Source organism: Diplotaxodon limnothrissa, linkage group LG11 (assembly GCF_057381915.1).
Source record: "Diplotaxodon limnothrissa isolate DT_005_m linkage group LG11, D_limnothrissa_male_GT1.1, whole genome shotgun sequence".
Taxonomy (NCBI): domain Eukaryota; kingdom Metazoa; phylum Chordata; class Actinopteri; order Cichliformes; family Cichlidae; genus Diplotaxodon; species Diplotaxodon limnothrissa.
This window is the reverse complement of record NC_140606.1, coordinates 26,412,123-26,431,222: the sequence shown is the minus strand read 5'-3', so window position 1 is coordinate 26,431,222 and position 19,100 is coordinate 26,412,123. Positions and strand designations below refer to the sequence as shown.

Here is a 19,100-nt window from a genome sequence, read left to right as displayed (position 1 = left end):
GAGTGGGGGAGGGGAGGAAGAAAGTAGGTTTGAAAATACTAACTTCTTTGGAGCAAAGCAAACAGAGGCCTAGTAAAACTTGCCTGCGTTCCCTGGAGAGGTTGTACAGAGGGAGGCAGCAGGGAGGGAGAAACACCAACTGTTCCTTATGATTTAAAAAGAGAGAGAGATGAAGCAATCACAGAGGGGGAAACTAAGGGAGGGGTGATATGTGAGTGATTTGTATAACAATGACAACTTTACTATGGTTATTAACTACTGAGAAAGCCTGACATGAAAGCTCTGAAATGCTGTGACTCACTCTCATTAGCATTGTTAAATAGAAACCCACATGATTACTGTCACACTGCCCTGTTTCACAACTTTGTTGCACTTTCAGCTGCGCTCAGATTTTATGCACTTGCTAACCGAATTTGCACAACACCACGTTTTTTAAAAACAAAAATACTGTCTGCTACACACACACACACACACACACACACACACACACCTGGCTAACTGCAACAGATCCAACTTCCAAGAAGTAACTACACCCCATGAGTCAACTTTACTGCATTTTACTTAAAGCTGAAAGGTGTTTCTTACACTTTGCCTTTCCCATTTACTTTATAACAAGGAAATCCGTTTACTTTAAAATCTGTCAGATGATTTTATATACATGGCCACACCTTGTTTAAATGACTTGTTCAGCACTCTGTCGTTTGAGAAGATTTTATCACTGTCAGATTTATGTCCAAAAGTAGATTCTGTTCATCTGGACGTAGCATTTTCAGTGGGAGAAACGTTTTGTCACTTATCCAAGTGACTTCTTCAGTCTCAGCTGATTGCAGCTTTCCCCAATCTTATAAACAGATTTGTGCACTACCTATTATATTAGGCATGCCTACTCAGCGTCTCACCAGTGAACTACAGGATTTCATTGCATTTAGGCATGTAGAAATGCTGACAACCTGAAGTTCAAACTGAGCATCAGAATGAGGAAGATGGGTGATTTAAATGACTTTGAATGTTGGATGGTTGTTAGGACCAGACAAGCTGGTCTGAATATTTCAGAAGCTGCTGGTCTACTGGGATTTTCGCACACCAACATCTTTAGAGTTTACAGAGAATGGTCTCAGAAAGAGAAAAAATCCACAGAGCGACACTTCTCTGGGTGAAAATATTGGTGTCAGAGGAGAATGGTCAGACAGCTAGGGACGACAGTAACTCAAATAACCACTTATAATGATAAAGAGATGGACTAAAATAGCTGAAGACCACACCGAGTGCCACTCCTGTCAGCTAAGAACGGGTAAATTCCCGTTGGGACAACATAAGCTTGGAGAAATGTTTCCTAGTCTGACGACTCTCAATTTCTACTGTGACATTCAACATGCTGTAAACAACATGAAGGCATGGATTCATCCTGCCTTCTATCAGTAGTTCAGGGTGGCTGATACAACAGAGAATGAACAAACCAAATAGTAAGACAGAGTTCTTTAAAGCAAAAAACCTGAATGGAAAGACTAGTCCATCCAGCTCATGGTCCATCACTATTCAAAGGTTGCTATAATGTGAGAAGTACAGAAAGCAAATTATAGGATTCCTTGTCGGGGATTGGCTGCATTGCACAAGCTAATGAGGATTAAAATCCACTGAAAACTCAAAGACCCTCAAAAACAGTCATATCCGAGATGCATTAATCTCATGTCACTAAAATCTGACCAATAATCTAAGAGAAGTAGTGATTTTTATGAAAGTGGAAACGTATTCATAAAACAATTGATACGCTCTTGACCTTAATTTAGATGCAAGTCCATTAGGTGATATATTGTGTGAAAGGTTAACTAAAATCTTACCAATACTGCAGGAAGAGTAGCAACTGTGAAGGGCCGCCTCGCGAACATCTCAACAAGTGTTTCAACCAGATGAGCTAAAAATGACATTTTAAAAAAGGATCTCGATAAATGCTCAATCATTCAGGCAAGGAAATCCCAGAAAGTTGATTCTGTTGATCTGAAAATGCTACATCCAGATGAACAGAGTCAACTTTCTGATATTTCTGAAAATGGTATAAAAAAGACGGTACGTACAATGTAAATGAAGTCAAAGAGCCTGATGTAGCTGAGCTAATCAGAGCATGCAGGAATGAAAGAGCTCTTATAGCACACTTACTGGTCTCAAGCATAGCGAGTGCAGCTTATTACCTTTTAGTGAAATCCAGCAGAATGCAACAGACACTGAGGGCCATAGATTCTCAAACACACAGTCAGAGATCAATCTAAAAATACTGAGGGAAGTGAAACAGTGATCAAGGTGTGTGTGTGTGTGTGTGTGTGTGTGTGTGTGTGTGTGTGTGTGTGTGTGTGTGTATATATATATACATTGTACGAAAGCTGAGCAAGTCCATACTTGACCACTGTTACTAAATGAATTTCAAGTTCATGGTAATTTTAGAGGCTATTGTTTAGTTTACGCTAGAGTAGTGTGGGGGTTAATCTGCCTTTCAAAACACTGAGTAATGATTATATTTCAGTAACCTCAGTTATGCCATCTTGAAATGGAAATCTGTGTTGTTGGTCTACCAGTCATCCACAAGTAAACATTCTGACATGTGAAAGTGAAAGTACACTCTCTTTCAGCTCTAAGGTTTTACTTATCACAACATATTAAAAATTACCTGTTCGTTAGCATGTTCTCAAATTCTCTAAATACAACCTGACATTAACAGCAACATATGACATATTCCCCCATCCTTATTTAACAAAATGCAAAAGCAGCTTGTGAGAAACTACACCCCATGATTCAGTCGCTTGTAGAAGCACCTTTGGTGTCAATAACTTAAAATAATTCTTTTCTGTATGACTTTATGAGTCTATCATTTAGTTGCACAGAAATTTTGCCACAACTTTACAATGGTGCTTCGGTTCATTGAGGTTTGCAGGCATTTCTTGCACAGCTCTATTAAGGTCAGACAGATCTATTGACTGGACCATTGCAACACCTTGATTCATTTCTTTTTCAGAACTGGGATCATTGCCCTGTTGTATGACGCAGTTCTGGCCAAGATTAAGCTTTTGAACAGCTGCCCTTGTACTTGGCTCAAGAATGCTTTGGTATACAAAGGAGTTCCTCGTCGACTCAGTGACTGCAAGGTGCTCAGGTTCTATGGCTGCAAAATAAACCCAAATCATCATCGCTCAACCACTGAGGTTGACAGGTGGTGTGAGGTTTTATGATTGTTTTTTTTACCAGAGTGGCCTCAAACTTCTAGTACACTGTTGCATAGGTTTTTGGGTTTGTTCAGTGTTACAATGCAGCCATGTTCATTACTGGGAAATCGACAGGAGGAACGTGCCGAACAGGCCAATGACAACATCTGTAGACTGTGCTAATCTGACATGTAGTTACTTTTCTTGGGAGGTGCACCTATAGTCACAATCCCTGGGTAATTAAAACAATGAGATACCAGATACAAGTTTTCTGATGAATTTTCTTGATGTTCAATCCTTTTATTGATCTCTTTTTCAAACAGAGCTGAAAGAATGTCTAAAACATCAGAATCAAGGCATCTGGGATAAATGTCTTGAGCTAGGTCCTTAAAAACTTTTGGGGTAAATATCTGACATATTCATGTCTCTGAATATGAATTCTCAGGAATGTAGCTCAGGCTAACACAGAATGATGGCTTGCTTGAACTATAAATATTTGGATGTCTGATTTCCAGCAGCAGATGTCTATAGTAACCAAAATTTTGCAGGCGAGGAACTGATATTTTCATCCAACTTCATTGCAATATTCATCAGGTATGATACCATGTGCCAAGCCCATAACACCCTTTTTAGATAGACAAAGTTGTTTTAATTCCATTTATGCATGCTCACTCCCCAGAAAGTAGTTTTGTTTTCCAATCAAGAAGGTGAATTATTTTTATTGTTCGGAAATGTTTTCTTAATTTTGATTCATTTCAGTGTTTTAGTCTTTTTAATGATCATGATAGGGAAGTAATACCATACAAATTAAAATACTTATTGTCGGCAGCTGACTGGCAATCATGTAGAGTCTGAGTCACAGTGAAAACCTTCACCACCTGACTAAATACTGAAACTGAAATAATTTTTTATACTTAGTCAAAATTTTTTTTTAGCTCATTTTAAATTAAAGCAATGTTGATTTTAATGTAATTTTTACTACATTTAGCAAATTTGAAAAACATGTATTTACATAAATTCATCTTATTAGATTGTCAGGTAAATGAAGCACAAGACAGTATTGTGTATTATGACATATTATTATTAAAATTAAGTAATTTTCTTTAATTATGATTTCTTTACCAAAATATGTTTTTTGGATCTAAATCATAGAAATAACTCCAAACAATGTCACATGTGACATTGTTTGAACAAACAAGAATTTCCACTATGTAGTTATAAAGATAATATTTGCTATTTATATCAGTGATCAATTAAATTTACAGGTTTTAGTTAGATACATTTGTTTGAATAATAGTTGTTTAATTCTGTTTAGCAGCGCACACAAAACTCCACATTATACCATCAAGCGCATTTATTCATTTGCTTACTTTATTTTATTTATTTTAGTTTTATTTTATGTATTAGTTATGCATTTATTTTATTGTATTTATATGTATTATGTATTTATTATTCATTTTTTTGTTTATCTTGTTTATTTACTTACGTATTTATTTTATTTATTATTGTATGTATTAATTTTTTTTGCCTGACATAGAAATACCATGAATGGTGACGCTGTGACTTAGTAAACCTTTCTGTGACGCTTGCTCCCCTGTCAGCTGACGCGGGTGTGCGTGGCCTCAGCCGCCTTTCATTGGCTGAGTTTCATTTGGACTGTCACATGCGCGTGTTGCTCTGTTTGGTTTCACTTCCGCACTCCTTCACCGCTATCTCTAGCCTGTTAGCCTCTTGGGCACAGTTGAATGGAAAGCGTGTTATCTCTTCAGGGCAGAATTAAAAGGGCGGAAAACGTTGATTAAAAATAATAATATAAAACAGACTCCGCGCAGATGAAGTTTGTTTTATGCGCATATCTAAAGAGTCGACTAGTTGCTAATTGAGTCAACCAGGAAGCGACGTTAGCGTGAGGAAGCTCAGAGCAACTGTTTAAACTGTCAGCTTGTATGATAAACTGTTAGATTTCTCACAAAGAAGATTTCCCCGCTGATTCGCCGTGACGGAAATCATGAAGGTAGGTGTGCAATCCAGGCCAAAGCAGCATCTTTGTCAGAGAAATTATAAACGGACTGTTTTCTCATCAGTAAAACTTATTGCCTCGTGCAAATAGAAGCAGACATTTTGGATGCATACTTTCTTTTCAGGAAAGACTTGCAAACATCGCCTTTCACAACTGAATTTCCTATATCGTTATTGTCTTTTAGTTTAGTGCTATGTTTTATGTCTTTAAATTTTTAAATGAATAGGAAAGTGGGCGTCTCTTTACGCCCCTCTCTTTGTTCAGGAAGCATGTGAAAGGTGCTTCATATTCAAAGTTTAACCACTGAAGCTTTGAGTATTCCCTTGTTTTACCTATTTTTATGAACTGTGGTGTTAAAAAACGCAAACGGTTTGTGGAATAATGCATTAAATGTAAGTACCTGATAACTGAGGTACTTTGTGTTAATGCAAAAACCTGCAACCTGTAACAAGGTGTCAAAAGCATGAGAACTGCCACAGATTCATTTTAATGTACACATTAAACTAACATAACAGGTTCATTGTGTTTTGAAGTGTCAGACGATTATCAAAAAAAGTGCTGCTAAATATTTAGATTTTTTTCTAGATAGCAGTCTTAAAACCCAAAAGAATTCCTCTGAATATAACAGATGATGAATATTCAAATTAAATTAGTAAATATTTGTTTTTAAAATTTTTAAATATATTTCTTTTTCTAGTTTTCTGTCATATGACTATGACTTTACCCAATAACTGTTTCAGCTCTTAAAGGGATAGCTACCACACTGCAGTTGTTTCTGCTTCTTATTTGGTTGCTCCCTTTAGAGGTCGCCACAGCACATCTGCTTTCAGCTTAAGCTACCTTTATCTTCTGTCACATGCATGTCCTCCTTCACGACATGCATGAATCTACCCTGTGATTTTCCTCTTTTCTCCTGGCTGGCAGCTCCATATGAATCTAAAATCCCTCCTCTGCACATCACAACCTTGTCTCTCAAACTATCTTTCTAGACCGCTCTACGTCCGCCGTCCCTCGGATGTACTCATTTCTAATCCTGTCCCTTCTGATCACTCTGACTGAAGATCTTAGCATCTTCAGCTCTGCTACCTCCTGTGTGCCTGCTATTTTAGACCCACTGTCTCCTTTACCATCTCACTATAATCATGTAAGCCTTCCCGTTCAATCTTGCTGCTATCCTTCAGTTACAAATTACCCCTGATGCTCATCTCCACTGCCTTTGTATGGTTGACCGCAAGTATTTCAATAATGCCACCGTTTATATTACTGTAATGTAAATGGTATGAAACAGTCTTGCATTAGACAGTTTGTATGGTCTCACAATAAACGTAATCCTACTAACATGAAACAAATAGCAAGCAATCACAATTGAGAATTGCCCATTTTGATTGTTTTTTCTTTATCATCTAACATCTGTTCCAGGTGTTCAGTAGCTGCAGAGGAATCTCGTTCCTCATGTGGATCATGGCATTTCATCTGGTCCTCTCTGTGAGTGGGGTGTATAGTGTGAAGAGCACCAAAGACTGCAAACTGTTATCTCACAGTCCATTACAGCAGAAAGTTCTGGAGCGACTAGAGCCGCTCGTAGGAAAGAAGTAAGGAATGAGTCACTTGTGTACCAGCGTATTCAGTGCTTGTTAGGAGATGAGATGTTTTTGGAATCCCTGTTGTGTTTAATAATATAATTTTATGTTAAAGGAAGAATCTATATGGGCCATGTTTATTTAAATTTTCTCTGGGATTTGTTCTTTTTTGACAGCTTTACAGCTGAGGACAAGGCTTCGAACGAGAGCTACACATATGTGTTCCAGTTATGTGGGGATGCAGGGGGTGCTCCCAATGCTGGGGTTATTCAAGTGGACAAGAAATTACAGAAGACAACAGTGATTGGCAAATACACGCATACACAGGCCATTGGAGGAAGTAAGACTATGCAAAATCCGAAAAACATTCTCTTATTAGTTCAGACATGACCGTAAGGGCATGTGCGTGAATCTTAACTGTATTGGAAACTGATAAATAATTCATAATTGCATCATAGCCTGAGGCCAACTCTGAGGAGTAGAAATCTAAATCTTATCAAACGTGTCCTTTCAGGTGACTGGGTGATGCTGATCTACACAAATGGTGAAAAATACGATGCACACTGCAATAAGGAAGAAAGGAAAGCCATCATTATGATCTCTTGCGACAGGAATGTAAAAGTGGTAAATGAAATGTGCAAAGCTTCTAGCCGAGCAGATTTGAGTTTGAGGAAAAAAACAGAAACAAAAAGCAGTCAGCTGTAGCCGTGGCGGCATGTTGCATCAGGTCTGTGAAAATGAAATTTGATCCATGAGGACGCTCTGAATAATGTTTCCGTGAAGCTCAAGGCTTTCCAGACACCTGAAACCAAGCAAGGATATTTACAGTAGAGTGACGAAGACGTTTAATACAGTGGAACACAGAATGAGCCTATTTGTATTAAACAGTAGAGTTATTGAAATAAAAACATGTTATACACATGTTGCATGTTTAGAAAGTTGCACAAAGACACTTTGTATACACCTGTGTTTCACTCTCTCTCCCAGAGTAAGCTGGAGGTGGGTCTGGAGGAGAGGGAAAAGGAGGAAAACTGTTTCTATCTGTTTGAGTTGGACACCAGTTCAGTGTGTCCTGTAATTGAGTCCAAGCTCAGCACTGGCTCCATTATCAGCACTGGCTCCATTATTCTCATCATGTATGTAAAGTCATCTGTTAATTTAATGAATGTGAGAGCTTGTGATATTACAGATGATCAATAATCATAACCTCTCACATTTCAGTGGTTTCTCTCTTCTGGCTGTTTACCTTGTTGGAGGTTTCCTCTACCAGCGGGTGATCGTTGGAGCTAAAGGGGTGGAGCAATTCCCCAATTATGCTTTTTGGGTGGAGTTTGGAAACCTGGCAGCGGTAAGCTAAATCTAATTGATGAACACCGTCAGTGAAAGGTCAGAGTCTGATGAAATAAAAATAAATAAATAAATAAATAAGGACAATTGTTTTTGTTTTTTTCTTCGCTGTGCTTACAGGATGGATGTGACTTTGTGTGCCGGTCGCGCAAGCGAGAGGAATCGCCAGCTTACAGGGGAGAGGCTACAGACAATTTACAGGAAGAGCCAGAGGAGAGAGATGACCAGTTGCTGCCTATGTGACCTTAGTATGTTGGGACTAAAATCTTCACTGTGTGATGCAGTTTAATCGGTTACAGCTTATCAGGCTGCTTGTAGACACAAGTCTGTTTTCTTGTGGGGGGGTTGTGAGTGAATTACGTCAGTACTTGCTAATTCTGTGTTTATTCCAGACTTGTGCCTAGGGCAAAAAAATCTTTCATCTCCCTGTCACACAGGAGGGCATGTTACTCATAGGGCTGATGATCATGTCCACACTTTTTACACCGTACGTTTCAAACAGTTGTTTGATGTCAGACAAATGAGTGATTCCTTCAAGAAAGCTATTTCACAATAAAGACTCTTCTGTGAAAATCTGGCAGAAAAGGGAGAATTTGAAGAATCATATTTCTATCTTGTGTCAGCTAAATGCCACATTGTGTACAGTTCTTTTCTGCTAAACGAATGCTTTATTTTTTTTCTCAGATGTTGTTGGTTTGTCACGAGCAGAGGGGTGTACTGAAAAGCAAATTCAATATAATTGGTGGGGTTGTGTTAGCTGGCTTGATAAAAGCCTAGAAGCCCCGATAAGAGATAAGGGTTACAATGGTGGTTATCAGTTTTCTTCATTAACTCAGGCTTTCTGCTTCATGCTCTGTGCAGTTTTAGATGCGTCATTTAACTCTTTGACTTTACAAAATCGATCATTTGAGCTCCGTCTAATCAGGTGATACAGATCTATAAATAACATGCAACACTGCAGCTGCAAAGGAAACGAGAGTAATGCTGCCGAAAATCTTTAATCTTGTGAAGTCACGATCATTACACGCACACTTATCAGTAAATGAAATAGTTTACCTCATAATATATTTATTTCACCTCTGCTGTTGATTTCTAATGTGACAAATTACAGCTCTTAAACTTTAACACACTCCCACAGCCTAAAGAAAGCATCACTTCAGTTTGTCGTCACTTGTAAGATAAATTACTTTTATTCATTCAGAATTCTTGGTGTAACAGTTCTAAACTTTGTTCCAGTAGGTGGAATTCTAGCAGATTAGGACCAAAAATAAAGACATTTATAAAAGAAAAATTGAATATTCCAGTTAGAATCTGCAGTGCTGTTTTAGAAGTGTCTCAACAGGTTTTATATTCTGGATAAATGACATTCCTACAGCAGAGAATCTGTATTGCAGCTAAAGCTTACTGTAAATAAGAGAATCAGTGAAAATGTGGCTCTTCAGTTCAATTACAAACCGAAAGGCTGCGCAGGACCAGGCTACGTGTATGACAGTAGTTAAGATGCTAAAAAGAGAGTGAATGAAAGCCCAACATACCTCGCTAACCCATTAATCTGGCTTCATAGTACACCCCTCTGTGTTTATTTGGGTTGAGCTTGCTTAATGTTCACAGGCATACAAATAAATGTGTGTGCAGTTTAAACAGTTATTGTTTAGGTTAAAAAGTCAGGTTTGTAACATGTGAATGTAAATGTTTAAGTACAGGGACTGTACTTACAGCCTTACCACACATTTAGAAATCAGTGCAAACAAACCAAAGTTGAACTGAATTTGATTTTTAGCTGGGCGTCGTCCTTTCTCACATGTTGCAGAGAAGCTTAGCGCTAAGATCCCAGTCAGAAGGTCGGCTGCTTGACTGAAATCTGAGCTCCACGGTTTAATTTTTGTCAGAGGTCAGTGGTGCTGACGCAATACCAATGAAATTTGTGGTGAGGAGCAAAGCATCCAACTAAAATTCAAAATTAAATTCACTTAATGTATCTTTTGTCATTTAAATGTGATGAGAATTTGAAGGCAATTATATCTGAATTCTGCTATTTATACTTATTCAGAAATTGTCTTCTGTGCTTTTTCATGAAATAATCAAATATAAAGGAATATTTACATTTTAATAATCACAAAACAGTTTAATAATGAACATTATAGTGCTTAAACGCTGACCTGCTTCTTGATGTGGTGAAATTGACCCAAAGCGCAGAAACAGTGCTACATGTACCCACCTTACTACTATAGACTCATGTTCAGGCTGCAGTAGGAGATACATACGGCAGCAATGAGGGTACTTCATTTTCAGTACTCTAGTTGTAAAAATGTTACACTTTTAAACTTGGGATTTATAATATTTTTACATAAACCTAAACATCAGTGCTGCTAAGGACTGAACCAGGCTTTTTTTTTTTGAACAGGACATGAATGTTATTTTTCTATTAATTATCATTGAGTTACTACTTGTATTCACTGTGAGCACTGATATTTGGTCTTTTTCGCTTTTGTGTTAACACTGAATTTTCTTTGCTTAGTTCACTGGTCTGAGGTTTCATATGATTAATGTTATGTTTGGCTAAAAGTTGACACAAGTCACAAATCTTTGTTTTTTTTTTCTGATTCTATTAAAAAGAAATGATAAAACTAGTTTATGCTGTGATAACTCCATAAACCTATGTGCACTCATCTTTTAGGATTTGATGGAATAAATTAGGTTATATTAGAAATAATGGATTATATAAACAAATGCATTCATAAACTAGAATAGTCATAAACCTTGTATTAAATTAGGTGCAATTAAGCGCTTATAGTGATAAACTGTTGTTAACTAACATGGAGAAAGAGGCTCAGACATGACCAATGTTTATTCTTGAGCACACATCTTTTAGCAGCTTTCTTGTAATTTTTAAGTAGCCTTCAGGAATAGTCCTCCAGGCTTCTTGAAGACATTCAAAACTCTTCTTTAGGTGTTGGGTAATTTTTGCTCCGTTGTCAAAATAATCCCGCACTCCTTCAGTAAAATTGAGGTCCAGGCTATGGGGAGGTATGTTTTCACTGTACTGACAGTGTTTCTGGGAACACTGTGAAGATTTAGGCTAGGCGTCTTTTTATGCTTGAATCACTAAAAGGTTAGTGTATGACTCCTAGAAAATATAAAGAAATGAAGAGTGTCTTTTGCAGAATACTGTAGTTATCAAAAGTACTTCTATTCATTACAAAGGTTAGCTCGCTGTAAGTTTTTAAAAAACATATAAAAACTAATTGCATAAATCCCAGTTTGTTTGCCAAAGTACACAAATAGATTTCGATGCAGTTTACACACGGAAACAGTAGGTGGCTCCGTCCGTCTGTTAACAATGGTTTACAGTCTTCCAGAATATCCAAAAAAGAAGAAGAAGGAGGGGAAAAGAACTGCTTTGTGAGGGGCGGGGTTTTGTTGGAGGCAAAAAACCTAGAAATCCCTGTCGTTGTTGGCAGCTACAACCAATATCCGAAAAAGAACTCAATTTAACTGTGAAAAGGACGGAAAGCCAAGAAGAGGTAGACACAAACGGACACCGAAAGGCATTAAGCTCTGACATGTAGCAGCAGTAATAGTCAGCTAGCTGCTTGCTTTCTCTCTGCAGAAAACAGATAGCATTGCTAATTAGTTAGCCTCTGTTTATGTTTTTTTAGTTAGGTGTTTGCGTCAAACAAACGACTCATCTACTTTCATTTTTCTATATATGCATTCGGAGTTTTGCTGCACACGGGAATGCATTTTTTAAACTATGGTATACTGTACTAGTGTCGAGAGATCGTTAAACCTGTGTAATCCTTTGTAGTTAGCCATCGCTGGATAGCTAGCTTCCTTTGCTATTTTCAACTTTTCCTCCATGTTGGTCTTTCTTTCCTACCCATCTATCATCTTGACAACAGGCCTGCTGTAGAAAATACCACAATGCTCCTGCTTGCCACGATAGTAAAAACTCGTGATATGCCCACAAGAGCGAATAATCTGCTGCACTTTAAAAACATAAACAATCAATTGGAAACTTTGAGGGTGCAGTCCAACAAAGGACGTTTAATAATCCGCCTTTGTTTATATTTAGTGACTAATCATTTCATTTGTCGTCTATTAATTATTTTTTTCTTTATTTTTCTCTGTACCCACAGTGAGAAATAGCAAATACACCATATAGATCGTTTATAGTTAAAACTGTTGACACAGCTACTTCTGATGATTGGCCTTTTCGTTTTGAGCAGTAAACATGGATGCAGGTGAAGACCAAAATACAGGCACCAACAATGGAAATTCTCAGACAAGTGGCAATTCTCATGCACCACAGATAGCCCGCATGTCTCTGTATGAGAGACAGGCTGTACAGGTGAGTGATTGTGTCCAAATGTTAACAAAACGAATGCTTTACATGTTACAATAACAGTACCATTTAAATTAAAAAATGAAAAACAAACTTTTGAATTGGTATTAGCCAAATAAGTATGTATGTGTTTTTTTTAGGCTCTGCAAGCTCTGCAAAGACAGCCTAATGCTGCTCAGTACTTCCAGCAGCTCATGCTGCAGCAGCAGATCGCAAATAGTGCTCAGTTCCACAACTTAGCTGCTGTGCAACAGGTATGACAAGAATATACATGCACAACAACAAGAAAAAGACTAAAATAAAAACAAACAGACATGTCCCAATCAAACCTTTTCATGTCTCTTTAAAACAGGCCACACTTGCTGCTAGTCGCCAGTCCAATACTCCAAGTAACAGCATCTCCCAAGTGCCCACCACTGTAAGTTTTTGTAAATTATTATTTAATTATATCTTACAGATAATTAGAAAGATTTGAATCTTCTTTCAGCTGCACCCTTTAGGGGTTGCCACAACGGATCATTTATGTTCATCACAGTTTATCCCTTGCTTCCTCTTTTGTAACACCAACAATCTGCATGTCCTCCTTCACTACATCCACGAACCTTCTCTCTGATTTTCCTCTATTCGTCTTACTTACCAGCTCTATATTCAGTATTCTTTGTCCAATATATCCACTATCAATCCTCTGTACATGTTCAAAACACCTCAGCCTTGGCTCTCTTAAAGTTTGAGTTAAAATATAAATATGTGTGTGCCTTCCAGGTCAATCTAAGCACCACCTCTGCGGGAGGGACTATGTCCAGTCCTCGTCCTCATGGTCCAGCCACCTCTGCAACCAAAACTGCTATCAACCAGTCAGTGCTGCTGGGTGGAAACTCAGCAGGACCGGGACAGATGTATCTTAGAGTGGGTTAAAACTGATTATCCACAAAATCTATTAAATGCATATACTTTGAATTAATTTATGTAACATATTGTTATGATATAGTAAGAACGGTTGGAAACCTTTGTGTAAAATTCACACTGACAATCCAGAGAAAATTCAGGGAAATCATTAAATCTTTCTTGCAGTCATTAAGAGAAATAAAGGTTGACCATCTCTGCTGTTTCCCACATAGGTCAACCGTTCTCAGCTCATCTTCATGCCTGGTGGCCCAGCAACTGCTACTGTTGCAGCAGTTGCTCAAACTCAGCCCCAGCAGCAGCAGCAACAGCACGAAGTTGCTTCTACCGGTGCTAGCACCCAGTCTGACAATGATCAGGTTTGTGTGCTTTTACCAAATGCTCTAGCCATGTAATCTTGAAGAAATGGTTGTGAAGGAAGAACTATTTAAATTTGATCACACGCTGCTCCTTTCTTCATCTCTCAGGTGCAGAACCTTGCCTTACACTGTGCTTCCACAACCAAAGCAGTTGCTGTTAAATCTGAGCTTCCAGAAAGGAAAGATGCTTCTGGCTTTCCTCTTGGTCAGCAGCAGCAACAGCAACAGAGTTTCCCACAGACAGTTCAGCAGCAACAAGTGCAACCACAACAGCAACAACAAATTGCCAAGAGCAGCTTTACACAACAGTCTGCCACAAATCCACTGACTGTAAAGACTGGAAATCAGGCTGCCATGACTGTAACTCCTACTTCTTCTGTAGCTTCTTCATCCACTTCCTCTCCAGGACTCCCTCTCTCCCAACTCCTCCTGACCCCCTCTGCTGCACCGGTGATCCTAGTACCCACGTCAAATGTTCCTACCTCCACCCAGGGCTACCCTATTGGCTCAGTAGCACCAAAGGCAAATGTTAACACTCAAACTCTGGTGGTGCAACCCCTGCAACAGTCCAGCACTAATGTAGACAAAGGTCCTGTTCCAATACAGCCCAAGACAGTTCAGGGACACCGTTTACCGTTGCAGCTGCCCCCTCGACACCCACCGCCCATTCTCCCAGCTCCACCTAGCAATAATCAGTCCACTGCTGCAGGTCACATCCCTGTCCAGCTTGTGGGAGCCAGGCAGGGCGTAGCAGGAAATATGCAAGCTGTGGCCCTGGCACAGGCACGAAATAGCACAGCCCAGGAAAGTCCATCTGGTGGGAATGTTGGCACGGTCTCCAGCAACAGTACTATGGTAAGATCAAAGGATTTACTGCTTGGGTTAGGTGTAGGGAGAGACGTCTTTGTACAAGGGATTGTAACAAGGCTTTTTCCCCCCCCCCCACATGCTGTTAGACAAAAGCTCCTCTTGGCTCTCTCAAGAGGAAATATGACTGTGATGGCCTGAATGAGATGACAGAATCTTCAGACTCAGCACCCATGAAAGACTTGGCTCCTCCTTTATCTCCTGCACCTACAAAGGACTCAGGTACGTCAGCTTGTCTTCTCCAATTCATGCATAAAACGTTTGCAGAACGTCTTCAAAATTCTCACTGTAAGCTCATTATTTTTTCTTTTTCATGATTCACCAGCTCCTCCTTCAGAAGCTGCCTTCTCATCTCCTCCCACGCTTTCTTTGCCTCTCCCATTGTCAAGAGTAGGGCACGGGGACAAAGACAGAGCACCTGTTCCCCAGGCTGTCGTCAAACCACAAGTTCTCACTCATGTTATCGAGGGCTTTGTGATTCAGGAGGGAGCTGAGCCCTTCCCTGTAAGTGTGATAATACATGCACAGTCAGATAATGAATGTTAAGGTTACCATGAGAAAAAAAAAAGTGTCTTACTAGCTTGATGTGACAGGTTGCTCGGCTTCCCAAAGACGGAGATTTTGCCCTGGTTGGCTGCACAGAAAATGGACCTCCATGTAAGTGGTGGTTTATTATTCATTAAGTATGGTAGCTTTAAGCTGTGTTTATGGTCAGTAGTGTAAAGTCTTTCTTTCCCTACTCAGTGTTGAAGTGTGAATACTGTGGGAACCTTGCTCCAGCCAGCCAGTTCAGAGGATCAAAGAGGTTCTGTACTAATACTTGCGCCAAAAGGTACAGTTTTGTTTCTGTTTCAGCTTACATACACATTATGTGTTGTTTTGTTCCTTCTTAATTAGCCATAAAAGCTCAGAGGTTCAAAGGACATTCATATCTTATTAGGAAAACAGCTAAAGCCTTTGCAGTTTAAGCCACTGACTGCAGTATTTGGTTAGAACAGAGGTTCCCAAAGTGTGGGGCGCAGAGCCATTGCAGGGGGCGGCACGATATGAGAAAAAAAAGACTGCTTGCACACTGGTAGCATAATGGAGAGGTTTTTGACGGGGCTCCCACACAAACGCAAAGCAGGAGATGAAGCTTCGCCAAATTTGGCTTCACCTGCACAAGTTCCAAGGTAGGTCTCCCCTGCAGAATTGGTTTTCCCTGCGTCGGGAGCACGCGCTGGGCTCTCCAAATCACGGACAAACAGTATCCCACATTCTTGATTTTAAGTTCACAAACACTTCTTATAATAACTAACTACTCCTGACATTTTGGAGATGTTAGCTCTTCATACAGTAAAGTTACAGTGGGATACAAATAATATCAGGCTGATCCTGCCATAATTTGTTCCCCCCGTCCAAATCACGGACAAACAGTATCCCACAGTTGTTTATGTTTTTAAACTCATTTTGCACAGACGGGCATTTTTTGAAAAATGTATCGAAGATGTTTCTTGTAAAACAAAGGGGGGTCTAGCACTGGGTTAGAACATGCAAGCTCTGAAGAGTGAAATTCAAAGCAAAGAAACAATGTGCTTACAGTGAGTTTGAATTATTTGGAGGGTATTTTTGCATTTATTTGCTTTAAAAATGCTTTAAAAAGAGAGCAAGTTTCTTACTATGTTCTGGCCTATCTAGTTGAAGCTGCCATCTGCAGGTCTTGTCTAAGGGCTAAAATAAGCAAATTTACCCACTTACACTGAAGTTTGAAGCTAGCACACTAGCTAACAGGGTGGCACGACCGATTAAAGCAAATGATGAAAGTAGACAGATTCAAAGGAGGTGGAAGTACTTCTTTATCTAGGGCTCACGTAGCCCTTTGTCAGAGACAGTCTCTGCCATTTTAAAAATCCTGTAATTAGCATTGTAATTTTGAATCTACACAGCTGCAGAGCCACAGAGCCAGAGAACAAAAGCTTGAGAAAGTTAGTGTAGTAGAAAGTGATGTACATCTTTGAAATATTTTTTCAGCTAAATCTCAAATTGATGGGGCTTTGAATGCAGTTTCCAATTTGCCACTATGGCACAGATAAAGCTGTTTCATGTTCGGGCTTGTGAGAAATGCTGTGCAAGAACAAAAATATTCTGCTTTAACATCAGGAAGCTTTTTTCTTTTTTAATTCAGGCAGTAGCTTTTATACTCAGGCTGTTGTGAGTTGGCGCCATGGTGGCCTACTCTTATCTGAAAACATTTTTCTTGACAGAAAGATGGCTAAAAAATATGTTCATCGATTTGCTGTTAATTGGCTTTATTTGAGAAGATTAAGCAAGATATGTGTGCTGAAGACATCTGATCCTTAATGTGATTTTTATTTTACCCGTTTCGTTAAATGTGAAACTAAGTTTGACCCCCTTTTTAGACAATAGTAACACTGGAAATTTACTCAGGGGAGGCAAACAAACAAGAATGTCTCTCTCAGTGCTGACTTTGCTTTTCATTTGCAGGTATAATGTAAGCTGCAGCCAGCACTACAAATCCAGCAGAGGGAGAACAGCTGCAGGGCTGGCACCAAATCCAGCACCCACAGAGAGCACTGCTAGGCGTAGGGGCTCCACTCGCAGGAGCAGTTCTAATATCACCTCTAATAAAATATCAACCAAGCATCTACCTGTCAAGGTAACACCTGTAGGTTTTAAAGGATGTCTCGTGTGTTTTCTGTTGTTAACAGTCTTAAAAACAAAACAAAAATCAAGGCCATTATGTTTGAAAACTAACATTCACAGCTGTTTTTGGAAATCCTTTTTTCTTTTTTGTCCTGCAACATAATAATAGTATAAAAATGCTGCTGATTGTAGTTCAATGTCTGCTGTTTTGGGTGCAGTTTAACTCAGAGTCCAGTCGTTCAGATGAAGTATCCAGCGATGGCGAAGAAGACTATTCTCCTTCACTGTCTCCGAGTTCTTCCCGCTCCTGCTCAAGAGCCGAGCACAGCGCTCTTCAGTCTGACAGCTCAGCTCCTGGAAGTCTTCCACTAGAGGGGGCTAGCTTCCTGTCTTCGACTCCTTCCCAGTGGAGCGTGGACGAAGTCTACAGGTTTATCTCCTCACTTCAAGGTTGGTGGTCCATCTGATTACAGTTCACTCGTCACATGTTGTTTCTCTTTATTGTCTCCTGCATTAACTGAGTCTCTTGGTCGATCAGGTTGTGAGGAGCTGGCTGCCCAGTTTCAGTCTCAGGAAATAGACGGGCAGGCGCTGCTGCTTTTGCGTGAGGACCATCTCATCTCCACCATGAACATCAAGCTGGGTCCCGCTCTCAAGATCTGTGCCTCCATCAACAGCCTGCGTGAGTAATGCTGCCAGAAGGACTCCAGGATTGTGTTCTCATAGCCAACTTCTCACTGAAATCAACACTTGGACTCTTAAAAAAAAAAAAAAAAAAGACTGAGAACTTTGGGATTAATGAAGATGCTCCATCGGTCTTGTAGAGACAAGAAGATGGCGAGTTTACTTTCAGGACACTGAATGTGCAGAAGACATGAATGCATATGTGTGAGTGGTTCGTGAGAAGTCCAGTATACATGTCAGTAGTGTTTTTCTTTTGTTTTTTTTCTGTCACTGTGAGTAGAGGCGTTTTTACGCGTGGAAGGAGAAACTGCAAATCAGACAGCATAGCGACATCGGTGCTAGGACAGTTCACCACTTGGGTGCAAAAAAAAAAAAAAGAACCTTGCCTTCTTGTTGTATTTCAATCGGTGCTTTAACTTTAGCGACGTGATTAGCAACAGTCCATTACGTTGATATTTCCGTTCTTTTTGTAGTTAAGCTTATAGTTTGCCATAGATGTTCCATCCAGGCTCCAATCATATCACGGAAAAGACACAGAAAGCCTGGGCTTTTTAAATTAGGTTATTAAAACAGTTATTGAAAGTTTAGTTTTGTATCTTTTCCATTTTATACTACAAACAAAATTATTTTTTCATGGATACTGTAGTTTTAGTGGCTTTAATCAACCTAACTACCTGAAAATAGGTTTTCCTCATGGTTTGCTCTTTCAACAACTGGAAGCGCTCTCTGTGCGTGTATGCAGTACTACCAATAAAAAGTACCTGTTACTGGAGCTTTGTGTGTTTTTGTTTTTATCTCCTCCACTTAATGAAAGCCGCATGGAAAAATAAGGTCATCTTTATTTTATTCACATTTGAGTTCATGTAAACAGATTTTCATGTTCACATAAACTGAACTTGATCAGTAAACATAATTTACAATGGAAATAATAGCAAAATTACATTGATGGGTCCTTCATTTCCACACTTATGTCTGATACGAAATCATGAAAAAATGTGGCAAATATATATATTGGAACATACATTGGCATCTTCAAACAAAATTAGCAAACCATCATGTATGGACAGTATTTAGCACAGGTTCAGGTTGAAGCTGTACGTCGGTCAGGTTTACGGGTCCAAATGTCGAGTCGGAGGTTTTATTTCTCCAACTGAACATTAG

The 19,100-nt window shown here is 39.3% G+C and overlaps 2 protein-coding genes across 2 annotated transcripts; both read left to right on the top strand.

The window, feature by feature from the left end:
* Positions 1-4,915: 4,915 nt before the first annotated feature.
* Positions 4,916-9,163, top strand: m6pr (mannose-6-phosphate receptor (cation dependent)). The gene is made up of 7 exons (XM_085365511.1): positions 4,916-5,205; positions 6,631-6,803; positions 6,968-7,131; positions 7,306-7,415; positions 7,779-7,927; positions 8,013-8,139; positions 8,259-9,163. The coding sequence occupies exons 1-7, from the start codon at positions 5,200-5,202 to the stop codon at positions 8,379-8,381; spliced, it is 852 nt and encodes a 283-aa protein (XP_085221637.1). The 5' UTR covers positions 4,916-5,199; the 3' UTR covers positions 8,382-9,163.
* A 2,395-nt stretch (positions 9,164-11,558) lies between these two features.
* Positions 11,559-18,466, top strand: phc1 (polyhomeotic homolog 1). Its single transcript, XM_085365510.1, has 14 exons — positions 11,559-11,662; positions 12,368-12,489; positions 12,624-12,737; positions 12,836-12,901; positions 13,246-13,389; positions 13,602-13,745; positions 13,854-14,600; positions 14,702-14,834; positions 14,938-15,116; positions 15,206-15,269; positions 15,357-15,444; positions 17,097-17,268; positions 17,474-17,705; positions 17,794-18,466. The coding sequence occupies exons 2-14, from the start codon at positions 12,373-12,375 to the stop codon at positions 17,943-17,945; spliced, it is 2,352 nt and encodes a 783-aa protein (XP_085221636.1). The 5' UTR covers positions 11,559-11,662; positions 12,368-12,372; the 3' UTR covers positions 17,946-18,466.
* The last annotated feature ends 634 nt before the right edge of the window (positions 18,467-19,100 follow it).